Genomic DNA, 22,899 nt, shown 5'->3' with positions numbered 1-22,899 from the left:
TATAATATATAGTACAGAATATAGTATAGTCTAGTATAGTATAGTATAATACAGTATAGTATTGTATACTATACTATATAGTATGGTATAGTATAGTACAGTATAATATAGTATAGTATAGTATATAGTACAATATATAGTATATAGCACAGTCTATTATATAGTATAGTCTAGTATAGTATAGTATATAGTACAGTATATAGTATAGTATATAGTACACGAATATATAGCATATTGTAGTATATAGTATAGTATAGTATAGAATAGTATAGTATAGTGTAGTATATAGTACAGTATATGGCATAGTCTAGTATATAGTATAGTATAGAATAGTATAGTATAGAATATTAGAGTAGAGTATATAGTATAGTGTAGTGTAGTATATAGTATAGTATAGCATAGCATAGTATAGTCTAGTATAGTATAGTCTAGTGTAGTATATGGTACAGAATATATTATATATCATAGTCTAGTATATAGTGCAGTATAGTATAGTATAGTATATAGTATAGTATAGTCTAGTATAGTATATCATAGCATAATATAGTATAGCATAGTATAGTATAATATAGAATAGTATAATATATAGTACAGAATATAGTCTAGTCTAGTATATAGTATAATACAGTATTGTATACTATACTATATAGTATAGTATAGTATAGTATAGTATAGCATAGCATAGTATAGTCTAGTATAGTATAGTCTAGTGTAGTATATAGTACAGTCTAGTATAGTATATAGTATAGCATAGTCTAGTTTAGTATATTATAGTATATAGTATATAGCATAGTTAAATACATAGTTAATAGCATAGTGTAGTATATAGTACAGTACAGTATAGTTTAATATATAGTATATAGCATAGTATAATATATAGTATAGTATAGTATACTATAGTATATAGTATAGTATAGTATATAATATAGTATAATATAGTGTAGTATACTATATAGTACAGTGTATAGTATATATCATAGTCTACTATATAGTACAGTATAGTATAATATACCATATACTATACAATATTATCCTATGCTATAATATATACGATACACTATACTATACTATATACTCTACTATATAATATACTATATTATACTATATACTACACTTGCCTATATACTATACTATGCAACACTACACTATGCTATATTCAATATACTCTACTATACACTACTATATTATACCATACTATACTATACTAGAATATACTATCCTATACTATACTATACTATACTATACTATACTATACTATACTATACTAATTTTATACGATACTATACTTGACTATACTATACTATACTATACTATACTAATTTTATATGATACTATGCTTGACTATATACTATATACAATAGTATAGGTATGCTATAGTATGCTATACTATAACCTACACTATACTATACTATATTCCATATACTAGTATATTATACCATACTATACTATACTATACTACACGACACTATACCATATACCATATACTCTACTATACTCTATTATACTATAGTATACTTAAGCAATAAACCACACCCTGGGGATGGTATACCACTCGGTTTTGAGCAGTGAACTCAATATATTTCGTTCACTGGTCAAAACCGAGTGGTATACCATTCCCAGGGGTGGTTTATCGCTATTATATTATACCAGTATATTGAAACTGTCGGAAACAAGATATGACGCAACATTTTCTGGTTTCATTTGTGCCCCATCCCTGCGCGGACTATAACGTTCGTAGACGAACAGTGAGAGAACATCAAAATTTGGACACGTGCCAACTGTGCATTATCGCTCAGTTTAGACGCGCTAGTTCGATGCCTAGATCAATCAGATCTCTCGATTTGCTCCATCAATATACTGGACTGTATACTATACTATATACCACATACTCTACTATACTATAATCTACTACACTATACTATACTATACTATACTAGACTATACTAGATTATACTAGACTCTATACTATATACGATAGTGTAGGAATAGAATAATATTATAGTATATTATTGTACAGTATATAGTAGAGTATATTATACAGTACTGTATGGTATAGTATGCTATACTATACACTACACTATAATATACACTATACACTATATTCCATATATTCTACTATACTATAATCTACTACACTATACTATACTATACTATACTATGCTATACTAGACTCTATACTGTATACAATAGTGTAGGTATAGAATAATATTATAGTATATTATTGTACTGTATATAGTAGAGTATATTATATAGTACTGTATGGTATAGTATGCTATACTATACACTACACTATAATATACACTATATTCCATATACTCTACTATACTCTAGTATATTATACTATACTATACTATACTATACTATAGTTTGCTATGCTATACTATATACCATATGCTCTACTATACTCTACTATACTATACTAGACTAGACTATATATGATAGTATAGGTATAGAATAAATTTATAGTATTGTATTGTACAGTATATAGTATAGTACGGTATGGTATAGTATGCTATACTATACACTAAACTATACTATATTCCACATACTCTACTATACTCTAGTATATTATACCATAATATACTATACTATACTATACTATACTATTATATACTATAATATACAATACTATACTATGCTATGCTATACTATATACCATATACTATACTTTACTATATACCATACTATATGATATACTATGCTATACTATACTACACTACACTATACTATATTCCACATACTCTACTATACTCTAGTATATTATACCATAATATACTATACTATTATATACTATAATATACAATACTATACTATGATATGCTATACTATATACCATATACTATACTTTACTATATACCATACTATATGATATACTATGCTATACTATACTACACTACACTATACTATATACTCTACTATATTATACTATACTATACTATTCTATACTATATAATATACTATATTATAATATATACTACACAAAACTATGTACTATACTATACTACACAAAATAACATATACTCTACTATACTATACTATGTACTATACTATACTACCAGTATACTATACTATATATTATACTATATAATGTACTATACTAGACTATATATAATATGTACTATATATTATAGTATAGGTATCGAATAATATAGTATAGTATTGTACAGTATATAGTATACTATACTATGTAGTATGGTATATAGTATAGTATATAGTATACTAGTAGTATAGAATAGTATAGTATAGTATAGTATAGTATGGTATAGTATAGTATACAGTATAATATAGTATAGTATATAGTACAGTATATAGCATAGTCTAGTATATAGTATAGTATAAAATAGTATAGTTTATGGTATATAGCATAGCATAGTATAGTATAGTATAATATAGTATAGTACATTGTACAGTACAGTGTAGTATATTATAGTATAGTATAGTGTAGTATAGTACAGTATAGTATAGTGCAGAATAGTAAAGTATAGTATATAGCATATAGCATAATAAAATACATAGTATATAGTATAGTTTAATATATAGTACAGTACATAGCATTATAGCAATATAGCATTATAGTCTGGTATATAGTACAGTATAGTATAGTATAGTTTAGTATAGTATAGTTTAGTATATACATGCAGTATAGTATAGTATACTATATAGTATAGTATAATATAGTATAGTATACTATATAGTACAGTATATAGTATAGTCTGGTATATAGTATACTATACTATATAGTAGAGTATACTATACTATATACCATATACTATACTATACTATACACTATAATTTACTATATACCATACTATATGATATACTATACTATACTTGATTTAATACTATACTATACTACACTACACTACACTATACTATATTCCATATACTCTACTCTACTATATTATACCACACTATACTATATTATATTATACTATGCTATCATGCTATACACCATATACTATACTATATTATATAATATACTCTATTATACTATATACTATACTAGACTATATACGATACTATACTATACTATGCTATATACCATATACTATACTATACTCTACTATACACCATATACTATACTCTACTATACTACACGACTATATACCATATAGTATACATTACTATACTCTACTATACTATACTATACTAGAATACCATACTAGACTATATACTATATAATATAGTATAGGTATAGAATATTATAGTATAGTATTGTACAGTATATTGTATAGTACAGTATATAGTATAGTATAATATAGTATATAGTATATAGCATAGCATAGTATATAGTATATAGTCTTGTATAGTTTATAGTATAGTACCATACACTATTATAAGCCCAGTGGATGTATTTGTATTGAACAAAATGTTCACTTGGTAAGCCAACATAGGGCAAGTAAATAAATAAAACAAACTATACTATACTTTGTACTTGATCTTTTTTTCATTATCATTTGTGTCAATATGACTTGAAATGATTTAAACTTTTGAAACCCTAAAATTAGTGATACTTTTATGATATAACTAAGTTGTGTTTTACTTATGAATGGTGCTCTAAATGGCCTCCAAAAGGTGTTCATTTTTCAAAAGATCTTACCATGGGAGGGGGACACCCCCTCCCACTTGTATAGCATGCACGCATGGGCATAGCATGCACTTCTCCCGACACTTTTTCAAGTTCTCTCCCTACTTTGAAACTTACTGAAACCCCTAGGTTTACAATTATGTTAATTTCATTTCTAATAATGTACTTTATAATTAGCTGAATTAATCTATAATGATAATAGTTCACTCAATGTAAGAGATATCCTAGAACTTTTGGTTACTAAAACCATGAATATTTTGCACAGCTATGAACAGACAATCATACTTCTCATAGGGTTCCTGCCTAAAGAGCTTTATATATTGCAAGAAAGAACAAGAATATTTCTTGTCAACAGATGTGGGGGGGGGGGGGGCAGTGTTTTTTTATTTGTCAGCAGGGGTGGGGTGAACAAAAAGTCAGCGTAAAATCTGATCGCTCCCTAAAATCAGTCTCATTCAACAACAAAAAATAAAACTGAATCAAATAAAATGAAATCATTCACCACTTACATGCTAGCTTCACTCTGTGTATAACATGTAAAATTGTCAGATATATAGAAGTCCACACTGGTTTTCTGTTCATTTTACATTTTATTACTTATTAATATTATCCATGATTTAAGTTATATGACTATATCTCTTTGCAATATCCAAAATTTTTCTAATGACAAAAGATTGTGTCTTTTAACATTCTCATTTAACAAGTGCTTGAAGTACAAATAACAAAAACACATGTGTGTTTACACCAACGAAGAGAGCCAAGAGACAAGATTAAACAAAATTCACATTTTTATACCTAATTTTCATGTCACTGATGAGATCATCATATGCTTAACATTTCTTCATCTATATACCCCAAGAGCCATTCAAATTAATTTCCAGCTCATTACTTTTGGAATTAAAGATTATTTTACCAAAAAGACACATTTTAGCCATAATTTGCATATCAATAATGGAATCATCATGTTCTGAATAATTCTTAAAGCAATAAAAAAAAATAATTGTTTGATTCCGGTTATCTGACCCTGCCTAGTTTTTCACTGCCGACCCTAACCTTTTTATTAACAAGTTCAAGAAAAAAATTGTAACATCACAAAAATTATGAAGTCTCGCAAGAATTGGTGGATGCACAAACTGACATCAATTTAAAAAGACAATATAAAACTTTTCTTCCAAAATGTAATGACTGTACATCTGATGAGAAGAAACCAAAAACAGAGAGCATATGGAGAACAATGAAAAACATAACTACCTCAGATATGAAAAAAAATATTTAGAAAAAAAGAAATATAAAATGGCATTGTAGCACAACTATTGTTTTCCAAAATACTGCCAATGGCGATGTAGCACAACTGTAGTTTTTTAAAATATTTATCCATATGCTAGTCCATTCTAAAAATAGGTGTTCATTTGTTGAATGACTATCCAGTTGCCGATCCAACCATGTTATGTTTGTCACATATGTGATTATTGGGCTGTTGCCATGGGCGGGCCACTGTTGCTAGGGATATTTGCATACATTTTTTGAATGTTTACTAAATGCCTACCAGATGGTGTTCTTATTTAACCAAAATATACTGCCATTTGGTTGTTGCTAAGGCCATGGTCATGGTTTCTAGGGCCAATTGTGTCAAACTATTCTAAAGGGAATCTGCAGAACAACACTTCTAGAACCATCTCACCAAATTTCAGTTTCCCTGACCAAGTACTTTTTGAGATATAAATTTTTGACCAATTTACATGTTTACACCTAATTTGGATGTTACTGATGAGATCATTATATGCTTAATATTTCTTCATCTATACACCGGCAGATACATCCCTGTTAAAAGTTCAGCCCAATCTACTGAGTAGTTTTGGAATTGTAGGTTTTTAACCAAAAAGCCCTACTTTGCATATTACACATGGAAACATCATGTCATGAACAAATCTTAATTTACACACCTCTGAGAATGTTTCCACCAAATTTCAGGCCAATCTGCCCAGTAGTTTTGTAGTTTAAATTCTTTGACAAAAATCACATTTTTGACCCAAAACCCATATATCTGATGTGATCATTTTCATTTGAACAATTTCACTACTAGACATCCAATATAACATGACCACCAAGTATCAAAGAAATCGGACTGCAGTTTTCGACTAAGTTGTTTACACACACACACACACACACACACACACACTCTTCATTTCAATTGTATTAAAAATGTTCAAAATAGAGCTCATGTCCTTGTGCACAACTAATTGATTTAAGATCTAAATTTCTGTTTTACTACACATAGAGTCTGAAGTTATTTTTTTTCTCTTAGAGACGAGCAAAACAACAGCTTCTTTGAATAGGACATCTGTTATGTACTGTGTAACAAACCTGTAAGAGATAAGAAAGTTAACAAAGGATTAATACATTTACTGTTCAACTCTAAAACTTGCAAATATTTATGGTCAAAGTATTGGTGTAGTATTTGATCATGATTTCTTTTGCTAGTTATGTTTCTGTTAAATGAGATTTGGAAAAGAGCAAAGTTTGCAAGGCTAGGTACATGTAACTCTGGTGTCCGGTCTCAGTTACATGTACATGCTAAAAATCAAAATGGCTGACATTTTTCTTATTAATTTTAGTAGTTTAATCTAAGATGGGTAGAAGTAGGTGAAAACAGTGACAGTGTTGTTGTAGCATGAATCAATTTGGAAAAGAGTATAGTTTGTAAGGCTAGGTAACTCTGGTGTCTGGTCTCCTAGTTACATGCTAAAAATCAAAATGGCTGACATTTTTCTAATAAATTTTAGTAGTTTAGTCTAAGATGGATAGAAATACGTGAAAAACAGTGACAGTGTTATTGTAGCATGATTCAATTTGGAAAGGAGTATAGTTTGTAAGGCTAGGTAACTCTGGTGTCTGGTCTCCTAGTTACATGCTAAAAATCAAAATGGCTGACATTTTTCTAATAAATTTTAGTAGTTTAGTCTAAGATGGATAGAAATAGGTGAGAAACAGTGACAGTGTTATTGTAGCATGAATGAATTTGGAAAGGAGTATAGTTTGTAAGGTTAGGTAACTCTGGTGTCTGGTCTCCTAGTTACATGCTAAAAATCAAAATGGCTGACATTTTTCTAATAAATTTTAGTAGTTTAGTCTAAGATGGATAGAAATACGTGAAAAACAGTGACAGTGTTGTTGTAGCATGATTCAATTTGGAAAGGAGTATAGTTTGTAAGGTTAGGTAACTCTGGTGTCTGGTCTCCTAGTTACATGCTAAAAATCAAAATGGCGGACATTTTTCTAATAAATTTTAGTAGTTTAGTCTAAGATGGATAGAAATACGTGAAAAACAGTGACAGTGTTGTTGTAGCATGATTCAATTTGGAAAGGAGTATAGTTTGTAAGGTTAGGTAACTCTGGTGTCTGGTCTCCTAGTTACATGCTAAAAATCAAAATGGCGGACATTTTTCTAATAAATTTTAGTAGTTTAGTCTAAGATGGATAGAAATAGGTGAAAAACAGTGACAGTGTTATTGTAGCATGATTCAATTTGGAAAGGAGTATAGTTTGTAAGGCTAGGTAACTCTGGTGTCTGGTCTCCTAGTTACATGCTAAAAATCAAAATGGCGGACATTTTTCTAATAAATTTTAGTAGTTTAGTCTAAGATGGACAGAAATAGGTAAAAAACAGTGACAGTGTTATTGTAGCATGAATCAATTTGGAAAAGAGTATAGTTTGTAAGGCTAGGTAACTCTGGTGTCTGGTCTCCTAGTTACATGCTAAAAATCAAAATGGCGGACATTTTTCTAATAAATTTCAGTAGTTTAGTCTAAGATGGATAGAAGTAGGTGAGAAACAGTGACAGTGTTGTTGTAGCATGATTCAATTTGGAAAGGAGTATAGTGTGTAAGGTTAGGTAACTCTGGTGTCTGGTCTCCTAGTTACATGCTAAAAATCAAAATGGCTGACATTTTTCTAATAAATTTTAGTAGTTTAGTCTAAGATGGATAGAAATAGGTGAAAAACAGTGACAGTGTTATTGTAGCATGAATGAATTTGGAAAAGAGTATAGTTTGTAAGGTTAGGTAACTCTGGTGTCTGGTCTCCTAGTTACATGCTAAAAATCAAAATGGCGGACATTTTTGTAATAAATTTTAGTAGTTTAGTCTAAGATGGATCGAAATACGTGAAAAACAGTGACAGTGTTATTGTAGCATGATTCAATTTGGAAAGGAGTATAGTTTGTAAGGCTAGGTAACTCTGGTGTCTGGTCTCCTAGTTACATGCTAAAAATCAAAATGGCTGACATTTTTCTATCAAATTTTAGTAGTTTAGTCTAAGATGGGTAGAAATAGGTGAAAAACAGTGACAGTGTTATTGTAGCATGAATCAATTTGGAAAAGAGTATAGTTTGTAAGGCTAGGTAACTCTGGTGTCTGGTCTCCTAGTTACATGCTAAAAATCAAAATGGCGGACATTTTTCTAATAAATTTTAGTAGTTTAGTCTAAGATGGATAGAAATAGGTGAAAAACAGTGACAGTGTTATTGTAGCATGAATGAATTTGGAAAAGAGTATAGTTTGTAAGGCTAGGTAACTCTGGTGTCTGGTCTCCTAGTTACATGCTAAAAATCAAAATGGCTGACATTTTTCTAATAAATTTTAGTAGTTTAGTCTAAGATGGATAGAAATAGGTGAGAAACAGTGACAGTGTTATTGTAGCATGAATGAATTTGGAAAGGAGTATAGTTTGTAAGGTTAGGTAACTCTGGTGTCTGGTCTCCTAGTTACATGCTAAAAATCAAAATGGCGGACATTTTTCTAATAAATTTTAGTAGTTTAGTCTAAGATGGATAGAAATACGTGAAAAACAGTGACAGTGTTGTTGTAGCATGATTCAATTTGGAAAGGAGTATAGTTTGTAAGGTTAGGTAACTCTGGTGTCTGGTCTCCTAGTTACATGCTAAAAATCAAAATGGCGGACATTTTTCTAATAAATTTTAGTAGTTTAGTCCAAGATGGATAGAAATAGGTGAAAAACAGTGACAGTGTTATTGTAGCATGATTCAATTTGGAAAGGAGTATAGTTTGTAAGGTTAGGTAACTCTGGTGTCTGGTCTCCTAGTTACATGCTAAAAATCAAAATGGCGGACATTTTTCTAATAAATTTTAGTAGTTTAGTCTAAGATGGATAGAAATAGGTAAAAAACAGTGACAGTGTTATTGTAGCATGAATCAATTTGGAAAAGAGTATAGTTTGTAAGGCTAGGTAACTCTGGTGTCTGGTCTCCTAGTTACATGCTAAAAATCAAAATGGCTGACATTTTTGTAATAAATTTTAGTAGTTTAGTCTAAGATGGATAGAAATAGGTGAAAAACAGTGACAGTGTTATTGTAGCATGATTCAATTTGGAAAGGAGTATAGTTTGTAAGGTTAGGTAACTCTGGTGTCTGGTCTCCTAGTTACATGCTAAAAATCAAAATGGCGGACATTTTTCTAATAAATTTTAATAGTTTAGTCTAAGATGGATAGAAATAGGTGAAAAACAGTGACAGTGTTATTGTAGCATGAATGAATTTGGAAAAGAGTATAGTTTGTAAGGCTAGGTAACTCTGGTGTCTGGTCTCCTAGTTACATGCTAAAAATCAAAATGGCTGACATTTTTCTAATAAATTTTAGTAGTTTAGTCTAAGATGGATAGAAATAGGTGAGAAACAGTGACAGTGTTATTGTAGCATGAATGAATTTGGAAAGGAGTATAGTTTGTAAGGTTAGGTAACTCTGGTGTCTGGTCTCCTAGTTACATGCTAAAAATCAAAATGGCGGACATTTTTCTAATAAATTTTAGTAGTTTAGTCTAAGATGGATAGAAATACGTGAAAAACAGTGACAGTGTTGTTGTAGCATGATTCAATTTGGAAAGGAGTATAGTTTGTAAGGTTAGGTAACTCTGGTGTCTGGTCTCCTAGTTACATGCTAAAAATCAAAATGGCGGACATTTTTCTAATAAATTTTAGTAGTTTAGTCCAAGATGGATAGAAATAGGTGAAAAACAGTGACAGTGTTATTGTAGCATGATTCAATTTGGAAAGGAGTATAGTTTGTAAGGTTAGGTAACTCTGGTGTCTGGTCTCCTAGTTACATGCTAAAAATCAAAATGGCGGACATTTTTCTAATAAATTTTAGTAGTTTAGTCTAAGATGGATAGAAATAGGTAAAAAACAGTGACAGTGTTATTGTAGCATGAATCAATTTGGAAAAGAGTATAGTTTGTAAGGCTAGGTAACTCTGGTGTCTGGTCTCCTAGTTACATGCTAAAAATCAAAATGGCTGACATTTTTGTAATAAATTTTAGTAGTTTAGTCTAAGATGGATAGAAATAGGTGAAAAACAGTGACAGTGTTATTGTAGCATGATTCAATTTGGAAAGGAGTATAGTTTGTAAGGTTAGGTAACTCTGGTGTCTGGTCTCCTAGTTACATGCTAAAAATCAAAATGGCGGACATTTTTCTAATAAATTTTAATAGTTTAGTCTAAGATGGATAGAAATACGTGAAAAACAGTGACAGTGTTATTGTAGCATGATTCAATTTGGAAAGGAGTATAGTTTGTAAGGCTAGGTAACTCTGGTGTCTGGTCTCCTAGTTACATGCTAAAAATCAAAATGGCTGACATTTTTCTAACAAATTTTAGTAGTTTAGTCTAAGATGGATAGAAATAGGTAAAAAACAGTGACAGTGTTATTGTAGCATGAATCAATTTGGAAAAGAGTATAGTTTGTAAGGCTAGGTAACTCTGGTGTCTGGTCTCCTAGTTACATGCTAAAAATCAAAATGGCTGACATTTTTCTAATAAATTTTAGTAGTTTAGTCTAAGATGGATAGAAATAGGTGAGAAACAGTGACAGTGTTATTGTAGCATGATTCAATTTGGAAAGGAGTATAGTTTGTAAGGTTAGGTAACTCTGGTGTCTGGTCTCCTAGTTACATGCTAAAAATCAAAATGGCGGACATTTTTGTAATAAATTTTAGTAGTTTAGTCTAAGATGGATCGAAATACGTGAAAAACAGTGACAGTGTTATTGTAGCATGATTCAATTTGGAAAGGAGTATAGTTTGTAAGGTTAGGTAACTCTGGTGTCTGGTCTCCTAGTTACATGCTAAAAATCAAAATGGCGGACATTTTTCTAATAAATTTTAGTAGTTTAGTCTAAGATGGATAGAAATAGGTAAAAAACAGTGACAGTGTTATTGTAGCATGAATCAATTTGGAAAAGAGTATAGTTTGTAAGGCTAGGTAACTCTGGTGTCTGGTCTCCTAGTTACATGCTAAAAATCAAAATGGCGGACATTTTTCTAATAAATTTTAGTAGTTTAGTCTAAGATGGATAGAAATAGGTGAGAAACAGTGACAGTGTTATTGTAGCATGATTCAATTTGGAAAGGAGTATAGTTTGTAAGGTTAGGTAACTCTGGTGTCTGGTCTCCTAGTTACATGCTAAAAATCAAAATGGCGGACATTTTTGTAATAAATTTTAGTAGTTTAGTCTAAGATGGATCGAAATACGTGAAAAACAGTGACAGTGTTATTGTAGCATGATTCAATTTGGAAAGGAGTATAGTTTGTAAGGTTAGGTAACTCTGGTGTCTGGTCTCCTAGTTACATGCTAAAAATCAAAATGGCGGACATTTTTCTAATAAATTTTAGTAGTTTAGTCTAAGATGGATAGAAATAGGTAAAAAACAGTGACAGTGTTATTGTAGCATGAATCAATTTGGAAAAGAGTATAGTTTGTAAGGCTAGGTAACTCTGGTGTCTGGTCTCCTAGTTACATGCTAAAAATCAAAATGGCGGACATTTTTCTAATAAATTTTAGTAGTTTAGTCTAAGATGGATAGAAGTAGGTGAGAAACAGTGACAGTGTTGTTGTAGCATGATTCAATTTGGAAAGGAGTATAGTTTGTAAGGTTAGGTAACTCTGGTGTCTGGTCTCCTAGTTACATGCTAAAAATCAAAATGGCTGACATTTTTCTAACAAATTTTAGTAGTTTAGTCTAAGATGGATAGAAATAGGTGAAAAACAGTGACAGTGTTATTGTAGCATGATTCAATTTGGAAAGGAGTATAGTTTGTAAGGTTAGGTAACTCTGGTGTCTGGTCTCCTAGTTACATGCTAAAAATCAAAATGGCGGACATTTTTCTAATAAATTTTAGTAGTTTAGTCTAAGATGGATAGAAATAGGTAAAAAACAGTGACAGTGTTATTGTAGCATGAATCAATTTGGAAAAGAGTATAGTTTGTAAGGCTAGGTAACTCTGGTGTCTGGTCTCCTAGTTACATGCTAAAAATCAAAATGGCGGACATTTTTCTATCAAATTTTAGTAGTTTAGTCTAAGATGGATAGAAGTAGGTGAGAAACAGTGACAGTGTTGTTGTAGCATGATTCAATTTGGAAAGGAGTATAGTTTGTAAGGTTAGGTAACTCTGGTGTCTGGTCTCCTAGTTACATGCTAAAAATCAAAATGGAGTACATTTTTCGAATAAATTTTAGTAGTTTAGTCTAAGATGGATAGAAATAGGTGAAAAACAGTGACAGTGTTATTGTAGCATGAATCAATTTGGAAAAGTGTATAGTTTGTAAGGCTAGGTAACTCTGGTGTCTGGTCTCCTAGTTACATGCTAAAAATCAAAATGGCTGACATTTTTCTATCAAATTTTAGTAGTTTAGTCTAAGATGGATAGAAATAGGTGAAAAACAGTGACAGTGTTATTGTAGCATGAATCAATTTGGAAAAGAGTATAGTTTGTAAGGCTAGGTAACTCTGGTGTCTGGTCTCCTAGTTACATGCTAAAAATCAAAATGGCTGACATTTTTCTAACAAATTTTAGTAGTTTAGTCTAAGATGGATAGAAATAGGTGAAAAACAGTGACAGTGTTATTGTAGCATGATTCAATTTGGAAAGGAGTATAGTTTGTAAGGTTAGGTAACTCTGGTGTCTGGTCTCCTAGTTACATGCTAAAAATCAAAATGGCGGACATTTTTCTAATAAATTTTAGTAGTTTAGTCTAAGATGGATAGAAATAGGTAAAAAACAGTGACAGTGTTATTGTAGCATGAATGAATTTGGAAAAGAGTATAGTTTGTAAGGCTAGGTAACTCTGGTGTCTGGTCTCCTAGTTACATGCTAAAAATCAAAATGGCGGACATTTTTCTATCAAATTTTAGTAGTTTAGTCTAAGATGGATAGAAGTAGGTGAGAAACAGTGACAGTGTTGTTGTAGCATGATTCAATTTGGAAAGGAGTATAGTTTGTAAGGTTAGGTAACTCTGGTGTCTGGTCTCCTAGTTACATGCTAAAAATCAAAATGGCGGACATTTTTCTAATAAATTTTAGTAGTTTAGTCTAAGATGGATAGAAATAGGTGAAAAACAGTGACAGTGTTATTGTAGCATGAATGAATTTGGAAAAGAGTATAGTTTGTAAGGCTAGGTAACTCTGGTGTCTGGTCTCCTAGTTACATGCTAAAAATCAAAATGGCTGACATTTTTCTATCAAATTTTAGTAGTTTAGTCTAAGATGGATAGAAATAGGTGAAAAACAGTGACAGTGTTATTGTAGCATGAATCAATTTGGAAAAGAGTATAGTTTGTAAGGCTAGGTAACTCTGGTGTCTGGTCTCCTAGTTACATGCTAAAAATCAAAATGGCGGACATTTTTCTAACAAATTTTAGTAGTTTAGTCTAAGATGGATAGAAATAGGTGAAAAACAGTGACAGTGTTATTGTAGCATGATTCAATTTGGAAAGGAGTATAGTTTGTAAGGTTAGGTAACTCTGGTGTCTGGTCTCCTAGTTACATGCTAAAAATCAAAATGGCGGACATTTTTCTAATAAATTTTAGTAGTTTAGTCTAAGATGGATAGAAATAGGTAAAAAACAGTGACAGTGTTATTGTAGCATGAATCAATTTGGAAAAGAGTATAGTTTGTAAGGCTAGGTAACTCTGGTGTCTGGTCTCCTAGTTACATGCTAAAAATCAAAATGGCGGACATTTTTCTTATAAATTTTAGTAGTTTAGTCTAAGATGGATAGAAGTTGGTGAAAAACAGTGACAGTGTTGTTGTAGCATGAATCAATTTGGAAAGGATCATAGTTTGTAAGGTTAGGTAACTCTGTTGTCTGGTCTCCTAGTTACATGCTAAAAATCAAAATGGCGGACATTTTTCTAATAAATTTTAGTAGTTTAGTCTAAGATGGATAGAAGTAGGTGAGAAACAGTGACAGTGTTATTGTAGCATGAATCAATTTGGAAAAGAGCATAGTTTGTAAGGTTAGGTAACTCTGGTGTCTGGTCTCCTAGTTTCATGCTAAAAATCAAAATGGCGGACATTTTTCTAATAAATTTTAGTAGTTTACTCTAAGATGGATAGAAGTAGGTGAAAAACAGTGACAGTGTTATTATAGCATGAATCAATTTGGAATAGAGCATAGTTTGTAAGTCTAGGTAACTCTGGTGTCTGGTCTCCTAGTTACATGCTAAAAATCAAAATGGCGGACATTTTTCTAATAAATTTTAATAGTTTAGACTAAGATGGATAGAAGTAGGTGAGAAACAGTGACAGTGTTGTTGTAGCATGAATGAATTTGGAATAGAGCATAGTTTGTAAGGCTAGGTATAACTCTGGTGTCTGGCCTCATACAAAAATGTAGTTACATTTGTACATGTTTAAAACGAAAATTGCAAATATTTTTGTAATAAATTTTAGTACTTTAGTCTAAGATTGGTAAAGGAAGGTCAAAAACAAGGAAAGAGTTGATTTAGAATCCACCAGTTTGGAAAGAGCTTGTTTTGTCAAGAATGATAGCCCTGTGAAACTTACAAGTGTGTCTCTGAATTGTCTTTTATATGCTGATGAGTCTCTACTACTAGAAATTAAAGTTGAGTTGCAAAGTTGTTTATTTAAATTACATTATTTTGTACAAAGTAGAAAATAATAATCAACATTAAGAAATCAAGGTCATATGTAAATACAGGAAATCCAAATTTTATTTTTTATCATTTTACTCTCGACAATGTAAGCCTAAGAGAATACTGTTTTCTTGGTATCATTATTTCTTCTAACAGTAAATTTAAACAAAACCTCAATAACTTGAAGTTTAAATCCACGAGAGCTCTCTTAAGTTCATGTATAACTATTTCTTCTAACTAGAGTATTTCTATTGATGTGGCTTTAGATCTCTTTGATTGTTTAATTGTTGCTATTGTGACTTACAGATGTGAAGTTTGGGGTTATGAAATTGAGAAATTTTCAGATTCTTGTTGATGTTTTTTTTTTCTTTTTATAGATTTCTACTTTGGGTTTCTTATAAGATATCAAGATGTGGTATTGTTGGAGAATTAGGTCATTTCCCCACTAATTTCACTGTAATTAAACTTCTGTTAAAGTATTGGTATAGATTAATTGTCGATGGACAATTTATTGTGAGCAGCCTACATTTGTTCTATGTGTTATTCAACATGGGGTATTTATATTTTATTATTAGAAACTTACTTGTTAAATATAATGAGAACAGTGTGTGGTCAAATCTTTGCAGGTTTAATTATACTAGGAAGGTTCATCATAATTTTATGACTTATGTCTAGAATTTTGTTATCATGGTACAGGGAATTACATAATGACATTAGAAGAAAAAAGTACTAATAAAAACAAAATGAGAACATTTAGATTATTTAAAACAGCTTTTGGTTTTGAGAAACATCTTCTGCAAATTAAAAATCCAGTTGGTAGAAGACTAGTGACTAAATTTAGAATTTTGGATTATAATATTTATATTGAGTTGGGGAGATGGTGTACTCCTAAGATTCCTGTACATGATGAAAGAATCTTTAAATTTTGTCAAATTATGCGGTAGAAGATGAATTTCATCATTTCATGCTTTATTCTCATTATACAAATTAAAGAAAGGCACTTATTCTTCTTCTTTTTCATTAGATAATTCAAATTTTCATTCAGTTTCTGCATATTTTGACCTCAGATGATAGACTTCCTCTTGGAAACTTTCTAGTCGATGTAAACAGTGCTCCATCAGTTGGTTAAAAGAATATATTTTAATCATTTTATTTCTGCATGTTATTTTTGTATGCTTTACCATGCATGTAAAGATTGACTGACTGTAGACACAGCTGAGAATACAGTACTACTACCAGTATCAATGTCTGTTGTTAAACTTCATGCTAGTCACTAGGAAAGCTCAGAAAACTGTCTATGTATACACAATCTTGCATGGTTCTCTTCAAAACATTGTTCATTCCAACAGCTGTGGTTATTCAAAACTCATTATATGGCCCATTTTAAACCCACAGAATGTTAATTGTACTTGTGTCAATTGCTTTGTACATTGTATTTTGAGCATAAAGATGCATTCATAATCATGTACGCATAATAAATGTTACACCTCGTTATCTTATCTTTATCTGTGTTTATGTGTTACAACTCAGAGTGAGACAATGCATAGGGATGGGTCTATACTAGCGACAAACACACTACTTTCTAAACTGCATGTCCTGCTTGATATTACGGGAAACGTTTCTGACAATGGAGAATCAGTCCCTTGTGACGTGAGCTAAGATTCTATTCAAGAATGCTATCTATGATGATCATACAAAATAATGACGTTATTTGGGTATATACAATATTCAAAGTTATCGTTGCCGGCGATTGCTCCGGAATATTCAGCTGCCAATATTGATTGTTTTGTATTACGGTCGAAATAGAGTAGAATATTGCCATCATGGAATAGTGTATACTTATTAGCACACAATTACAAGTTGTTGTGATCCAGACACACGCATAGTTTTTCTAATAATAGTGACACATGTACATTTTTGTCGATGAAAGAACAGGGGTCAACTTACCGTGAAAGTTCGCACCTCTGGTTCGCACTTGCACTACGCTCTCGCGATGTATACATCTAGACTGGAACACAGACAATTCTGTGACTTGAAGGAGCACTAGCACTGCACGTGAAGTACAAGTGACACATGTGCATGATGTGAATAACTACTAGTATATACACAAACAAATTGTAACGTGTGCAAAATGCGCAGGCGTAAACCCGAATATGTATTAAACCAGACACAGGCGTTGTTTACCAGTCACATGCGTTACTGGCAACTCTCATGTCTGCAAACTCGACAACGCGCGTACTGCCTCTATCCATCAATAACCATGATAACATGGATTTTCTTGCGCGAATGTCATGTACTCCGTACGTGTATAACTGTATGAGTACTGTACAGTAACTGCACCCTTTCTCAAAAAAAATATCGTTTATTGACCACTGCTAGACATTACATTGTACAGTATTGCAAGTAAACATTTAAATTTAGCGTCGCAATTTTTGGTCAAAAGCTAAATCTCGAAAACCACGTGGTGAACGGGGCTAAAATTTGATGAGGATGTTACTGGAGGTGTTATTTAACTGGTTCTGCAGTTATTGTTCAAAATATTTTGATCAATTGATCACTTCTTGAGAAAAAAAAACCCGACTGAGGGACGAAACTAGTCGAACATTCAAACCGATTTTGTTCTGGAACAATTGAAAGTTTCTCTTTATTTCCCACTAGAAATTAAAGAATTTAAAGTCACACCAATAGCTAGTAGAAAAGTAACCTCAATAATGCAACTCAAGAAAATTCAACGATGTGGATGACAGACTAGAAAATAGTTTGGAAAAAAAATCTAGCCTAACCACTCGATTTCAAGTTAGTCTCTGTATGCTATTCAAATCTGGCGACTGAAATTGTTCAATCTATCCGTCAACAACATGTAATCTTATATACAGTGAAAACACACAGATTTGCATTAAATTCAAATTATTACACCATTACTTCGTACTACAAGCTTCCTTATAGGAGTGACAAAAGTGTCGACGTTGAATGTCAAAATGCAAATTAGGGCGAAAATGGCATCTTTTGGTGAAAAGACTGAAAAAAATACTGGGCAGGCTAGTATGAAATTTGGTGGAATCACAGACAAGTCATTCTCGCAAACCAGAGCTGTTATTTCTTTCGCGACACTGCGAAATACCTGTTGACGGTGCGTTTTTGACGGTGCCGTAAAAGAGGCCATGGTTTGCGACGATGAGACAAGTAATAAACCCTCCTGTGGAAACCGTCATGATACTGGCAACTTGGAGTTGCAGGCGATGTGCAAAGTATGGCCGTGTGAGGGCGTACGACATAATATCAACTCTGCCCATTGTCCGCGAATAAATCAAGAGGACGTCATCATCATAGATGCCTGTAACAGCTACCAGCCTAACACTTAGTTTTAATGACAATTTTAAGAATTTTTCCGTGTAGTTTCCACACCATTGCGTTTGTAGCACGTATCTTTTGTTGCTTTTTGGCAAGCGATTTTTTCCAAGTCTACACTAAATTTCTGTTAGTATATGTTATTAATGACAAACCTCGACACCTCCCATTCTGTGAATATGTGATATTATTTATATGACGGCTTTCCTCTTATTTTGACTTCCAGGTTATACAGTTCTGCAAGTGGTGCAGTTATTCCAACAACCTCCCGTTTTGAAGAAACTGAGCCCGGACCGTTTAACTAATGGGTCTGAATTTGTGGACCATAAATTCACATTCTCGGGAAAGACTTCGATTCGTGGCTTTAGAATCCACTATTGAACACCATGGCAACAGTAACACACTCAATCCAAAACACTATGCATCTCATTCGTCGTATTTCGAAGAGCCATCTCCTTCGTAACGCCATATTTGTAGGAGGTGTATATGCTACATCGGAATGCCTACAACAAAAATCTTACGGGGAGAAGCGTGACATTGGAAAAGTGCGACGAATGGCGATATGGGGATTCGTCTTCAATGGACCTGGTAATTATGGCTGGTACAAGGTCCTGGACCGAATTGTTCCTGGAAACACTGTAAAGGTTGCTTTGAAAAAAGTGTTGTTGGAAAAAGTATCCGTATCTCCACTTTGGGTCAGTGGATTCTATGTGGGTAAGATATACGCCTTGTATACTACATGCACAGAAGTTTAAACTTATCTCACATTTTCATGTTTCCTAACTTACTCTGGCTAAAACAGATGTCCCATAGACATTGTGGGTACTACACAAACAAAGAAGCAAACAAACAAACAAACAAACAAACAAACACTGTTGAACATGCATTGGATTGAGAATTAGAAATGTAACAATACACTCAAAGTTTTCGAATGCAAACCTTGTGCATTGGACATGTGTGAATTTATACAATTTATCTTTCTATGAAAATGTGTCATACTAAACTGTTGTGTGTGTGTGTGTTAAATTCCATTACCTTATATGTACATATTTATTATATTATATAGTACTATCACTACTAGAAGGTAAACCTGATATATTTTCTGAAGCAAAGGAGAAGGTCATACCAACATACTTGATAGGCTTGACATTCTGGATACCAGCACAGGTCAGTGGTCATCAGTTTCTGTTGTCCCAGGTTACCAAATGTGTTACAGAATTCAAACTTTACAATGTTCGAATATCAAGTTTGATACTGTACCCTTGAAGAGATGGGGGGGGCAATCTGGGCAACTGTACGTAGTGTTAGTTCTGGAAATGTGCGCTCCGATTACTCCGATACATCTCCGTTACTCCTGAGATGTGTCGGAGTTATCGGAGCGCATATTTCCAGATCTACCGTAGACACTACTCTGAGAAGTAAATTTATCAACATCTCAGTACAGAACCTGTTACATATCATTGAAAGCATGCAAGTTTTCCTACTTTGGTTTAGAAGTGCGAAAATGAAGTTCAGCAATTACATTGACGCCAGAACCCCCCCCCCCTCATGCAAAGTCTATGGGGTAATGAGATAGACACATTTTTCTTTAGAACACCCCTGTGAAGAATAGACCCACATTTTGATTGAAAATATTCCTATTGTTACATCACATTAGTCACTTCTCTACGTGTTTGTACACAACTAATACTCTCATTTATTTTTTTCTCTTTTACAGGCCTTAAACTTTCTATTTGTACCACACGTGTATCGTGTAGTGTATGTCGGCGTTGCAGGCTTTATGTGGGCCAACATTCTCTGTTACATGAAGAGATATGTAAGTTATGTATAGATGTTGAGTGTATCATATGTTACAAGAATAGTCGAAGTTTATATGAATGTGGGACCCCGATTTGTACAAAACCTAAATACTCTATATATAATATGTTGTATCCAGTGTGTACTGTATCAGATGTAACAAGTCACCTAGTAAGATAGAATATAATAGTTGAAACACTTAGACATATTTTAATTGATTAAGTTCAATCATGTGTCAATCAATTTGTTGTGTGACCCTAGATCCCTGGTACATATACTATACTGATAGCTCCTTATGGTGGGTTGTGTGAGATATGTTTGTTTTCTCTGTACAGATTCTAATATTGGTATGCTCATAATTTATACCAAACGGAAAATGAACGTTTGTCCGGCATTGGTGGAAAACAGATACCGAACAAAACCAATCTAGTAGGCAATTTGCAGAGAGCCTCGCTTTCATCTTGAACTTCACTGCTGTAACATACTTTAATTCTTGTATTTTCTTCCTTTTTCTTGCAGAAAACGGTTAATATTTCAACTGAGTCAGCTTGTTTGACTGAAAAGTTGCAGATTGCTAAACATTCAACAACAGATGCCAAGTTATGCAATGCCATCTAACTAATATGGAAACCGGGCTTATCAATTCGGCAACCGATTGGACATTAAAGAATCTGAACGATATCAGATCTCAGCAGATTTAAACTCCAGTGTGTATACGAAATACATGAGTTTCAATCCTTGGAGTAATCGATGCCGATTTGTTGTATGGTCGAGATAAATACTCTAGTAAAGTTGCCATCTCAATCATTTTTATTACAAAAATATATCGATGCATCTTTCCAGGTGAACCCAGGCAGCTCCTGATTGTTCACTCCACAACTGACGTGACGTAAGCTTACAGGGTGTAAATGTGAACAGTTTTAGAGTTGATGTGTGTATGTACGACATAATGATATTAAAAGTATCCATTGAAACAGGCTTAAGAAAGCCGTTGTCGCCCATACTGCATGAACTGAAGACATATGTTTTAAAACGTCTCTGAAAATAATCGGTTTTAAAAGACAAAAATTATGTAAGCTGGCTTTTTGGTCGTGATGTTGCCCATGTATGTCGTGTCACACTGGGTGTACTGTGTTCACAATTATAAAAATGATTCAACATTGTAAAGAACTTTCCAAAATACCAGTACTTGTGAATTTTAGATATAATAGTTTATGTCATTATTGAATCACGACATTATATCGACATGACTAGTATAACAAATTACAAAGCTTTCAATTCTGACAGCACAACTTTTGAAAGTGTAGTTGTTGCTGTAAATGAAGGTTTCTCTTTGTGTCGAATTTGATGATTGTTTGATGACAAAAATACAAGTGGAGTCATTAATTTTTATAGTATCATTTTAAAATGAATGATAAATATACATTTTTCAAGACATCTCCTAATGTTAATTTGATCTCGTTTAAAAAAAGTAAACATATATCAAGATGAAGTTGGGGAATGAAATATTTGATAAAATGACAGTTGGTCTTTTGTCGAGTCACGTTTTGAGTTTTGTACTTGCGTGATTGATAGGCAAACGGTACAACCTTTCTGTCATATTGTACTGCATGTATATTATGTAACTTTTGAATAGCAAAGCTCATCTATAAATTGATTCGATCGATACGGGTATTTTGCAATGAGTCACAGTCTAGTGAACGCTACCATGTCATGAATTTGGTGATATCTGCGGGATTAGTCTGATGAAAGTAGCGTTTGTTTATAATTATATGTTAGCGTTAACCTGTCCGATTTAGTCGAGATATTATACTTCTGATCTAGTCTATTTCTAGAAGTCAGGATTTGACGTCACTAATTTTCAGCTACTTCCATATTTCACCTTTGTACTACAGAACAGCTGCACAATTTTAAGTCAGTGTTTTTTTTAATTCCTTACATGAATTTTAAGATATATAATAGTGCAATTGTTAATTTTGCCAGACTTTGAATAAAGATTAGAAAATCAAAATGAAATCACGTGTTGGTTGTTGATTTATCACGTGATGCAACGTGTGCATGTTCCCAATGTCACGACAATTTTAGTGGATTTTGAGATAATGTATGGTGATGATAATGGTGGTGTTTTTATACGTATGGCAATAAATAAAATGAATCCTCCCTCACGCCAATACATATACTGTAAACAGCTATTGTTTGTTCAACTTTTACTTACAT

At 32.3% G+C, this 22,899-nt stretch overlaps 1 protein-coding gene across 1 annotated transcript in view; it reads left to right on the top strand.

Annotated features, from left to right (window-relative positions):
* Positions 1–22,654, top strand: part of LOC144435801 (mpv17-like protein) — a 33,292-nt gene extending 10,638 nt beyond the window's left edge. The window contains exons 2-5 of the mRNA XM_078124426.1: positions 19,112–19,599; positions 19,952–20,052; positions 20,603–20,701; positions 21,202–22,654. Coding sequence (XP_077980552.1) covers positions 19,272–19,599; positions 19,952–20,052; positions 20,603–20,701; positions 21,202–21,300 — 627 coding nt within the window. The 5' untranslated portion in view covers positions 19,112–19,271 and the 3' untranslated portion in view covers positions 21,301–22,654. The remainder of the gene's footprint in view (positions 1–19,111; positions 19,600–19,951; positions 20,053–20,602; positions 20,702–21,201) is intronic.
* Positions 22,655–22,899: the final 245 nt, after the last annotated feature.

The sequence above is a fragment of the Glandiceps talaboti genome, chromosome 5 (assembly GCF_964340395.1).
Source record: "Glandiceps talaboti chromosome 5, keGlaTala1.1, whole genome shotgun sequence".
NCBI classification, from domain to species: Eukaryota; Metazoa; Hemichordata; class Enteropneusta; family Spengelidae; genus Glandiceps; species Glandiceps talaboti.
Note: the sequence above shows the minus strand (reverse complement) of the source record. Positions and strands in the feature narration are given on the sequence as shown.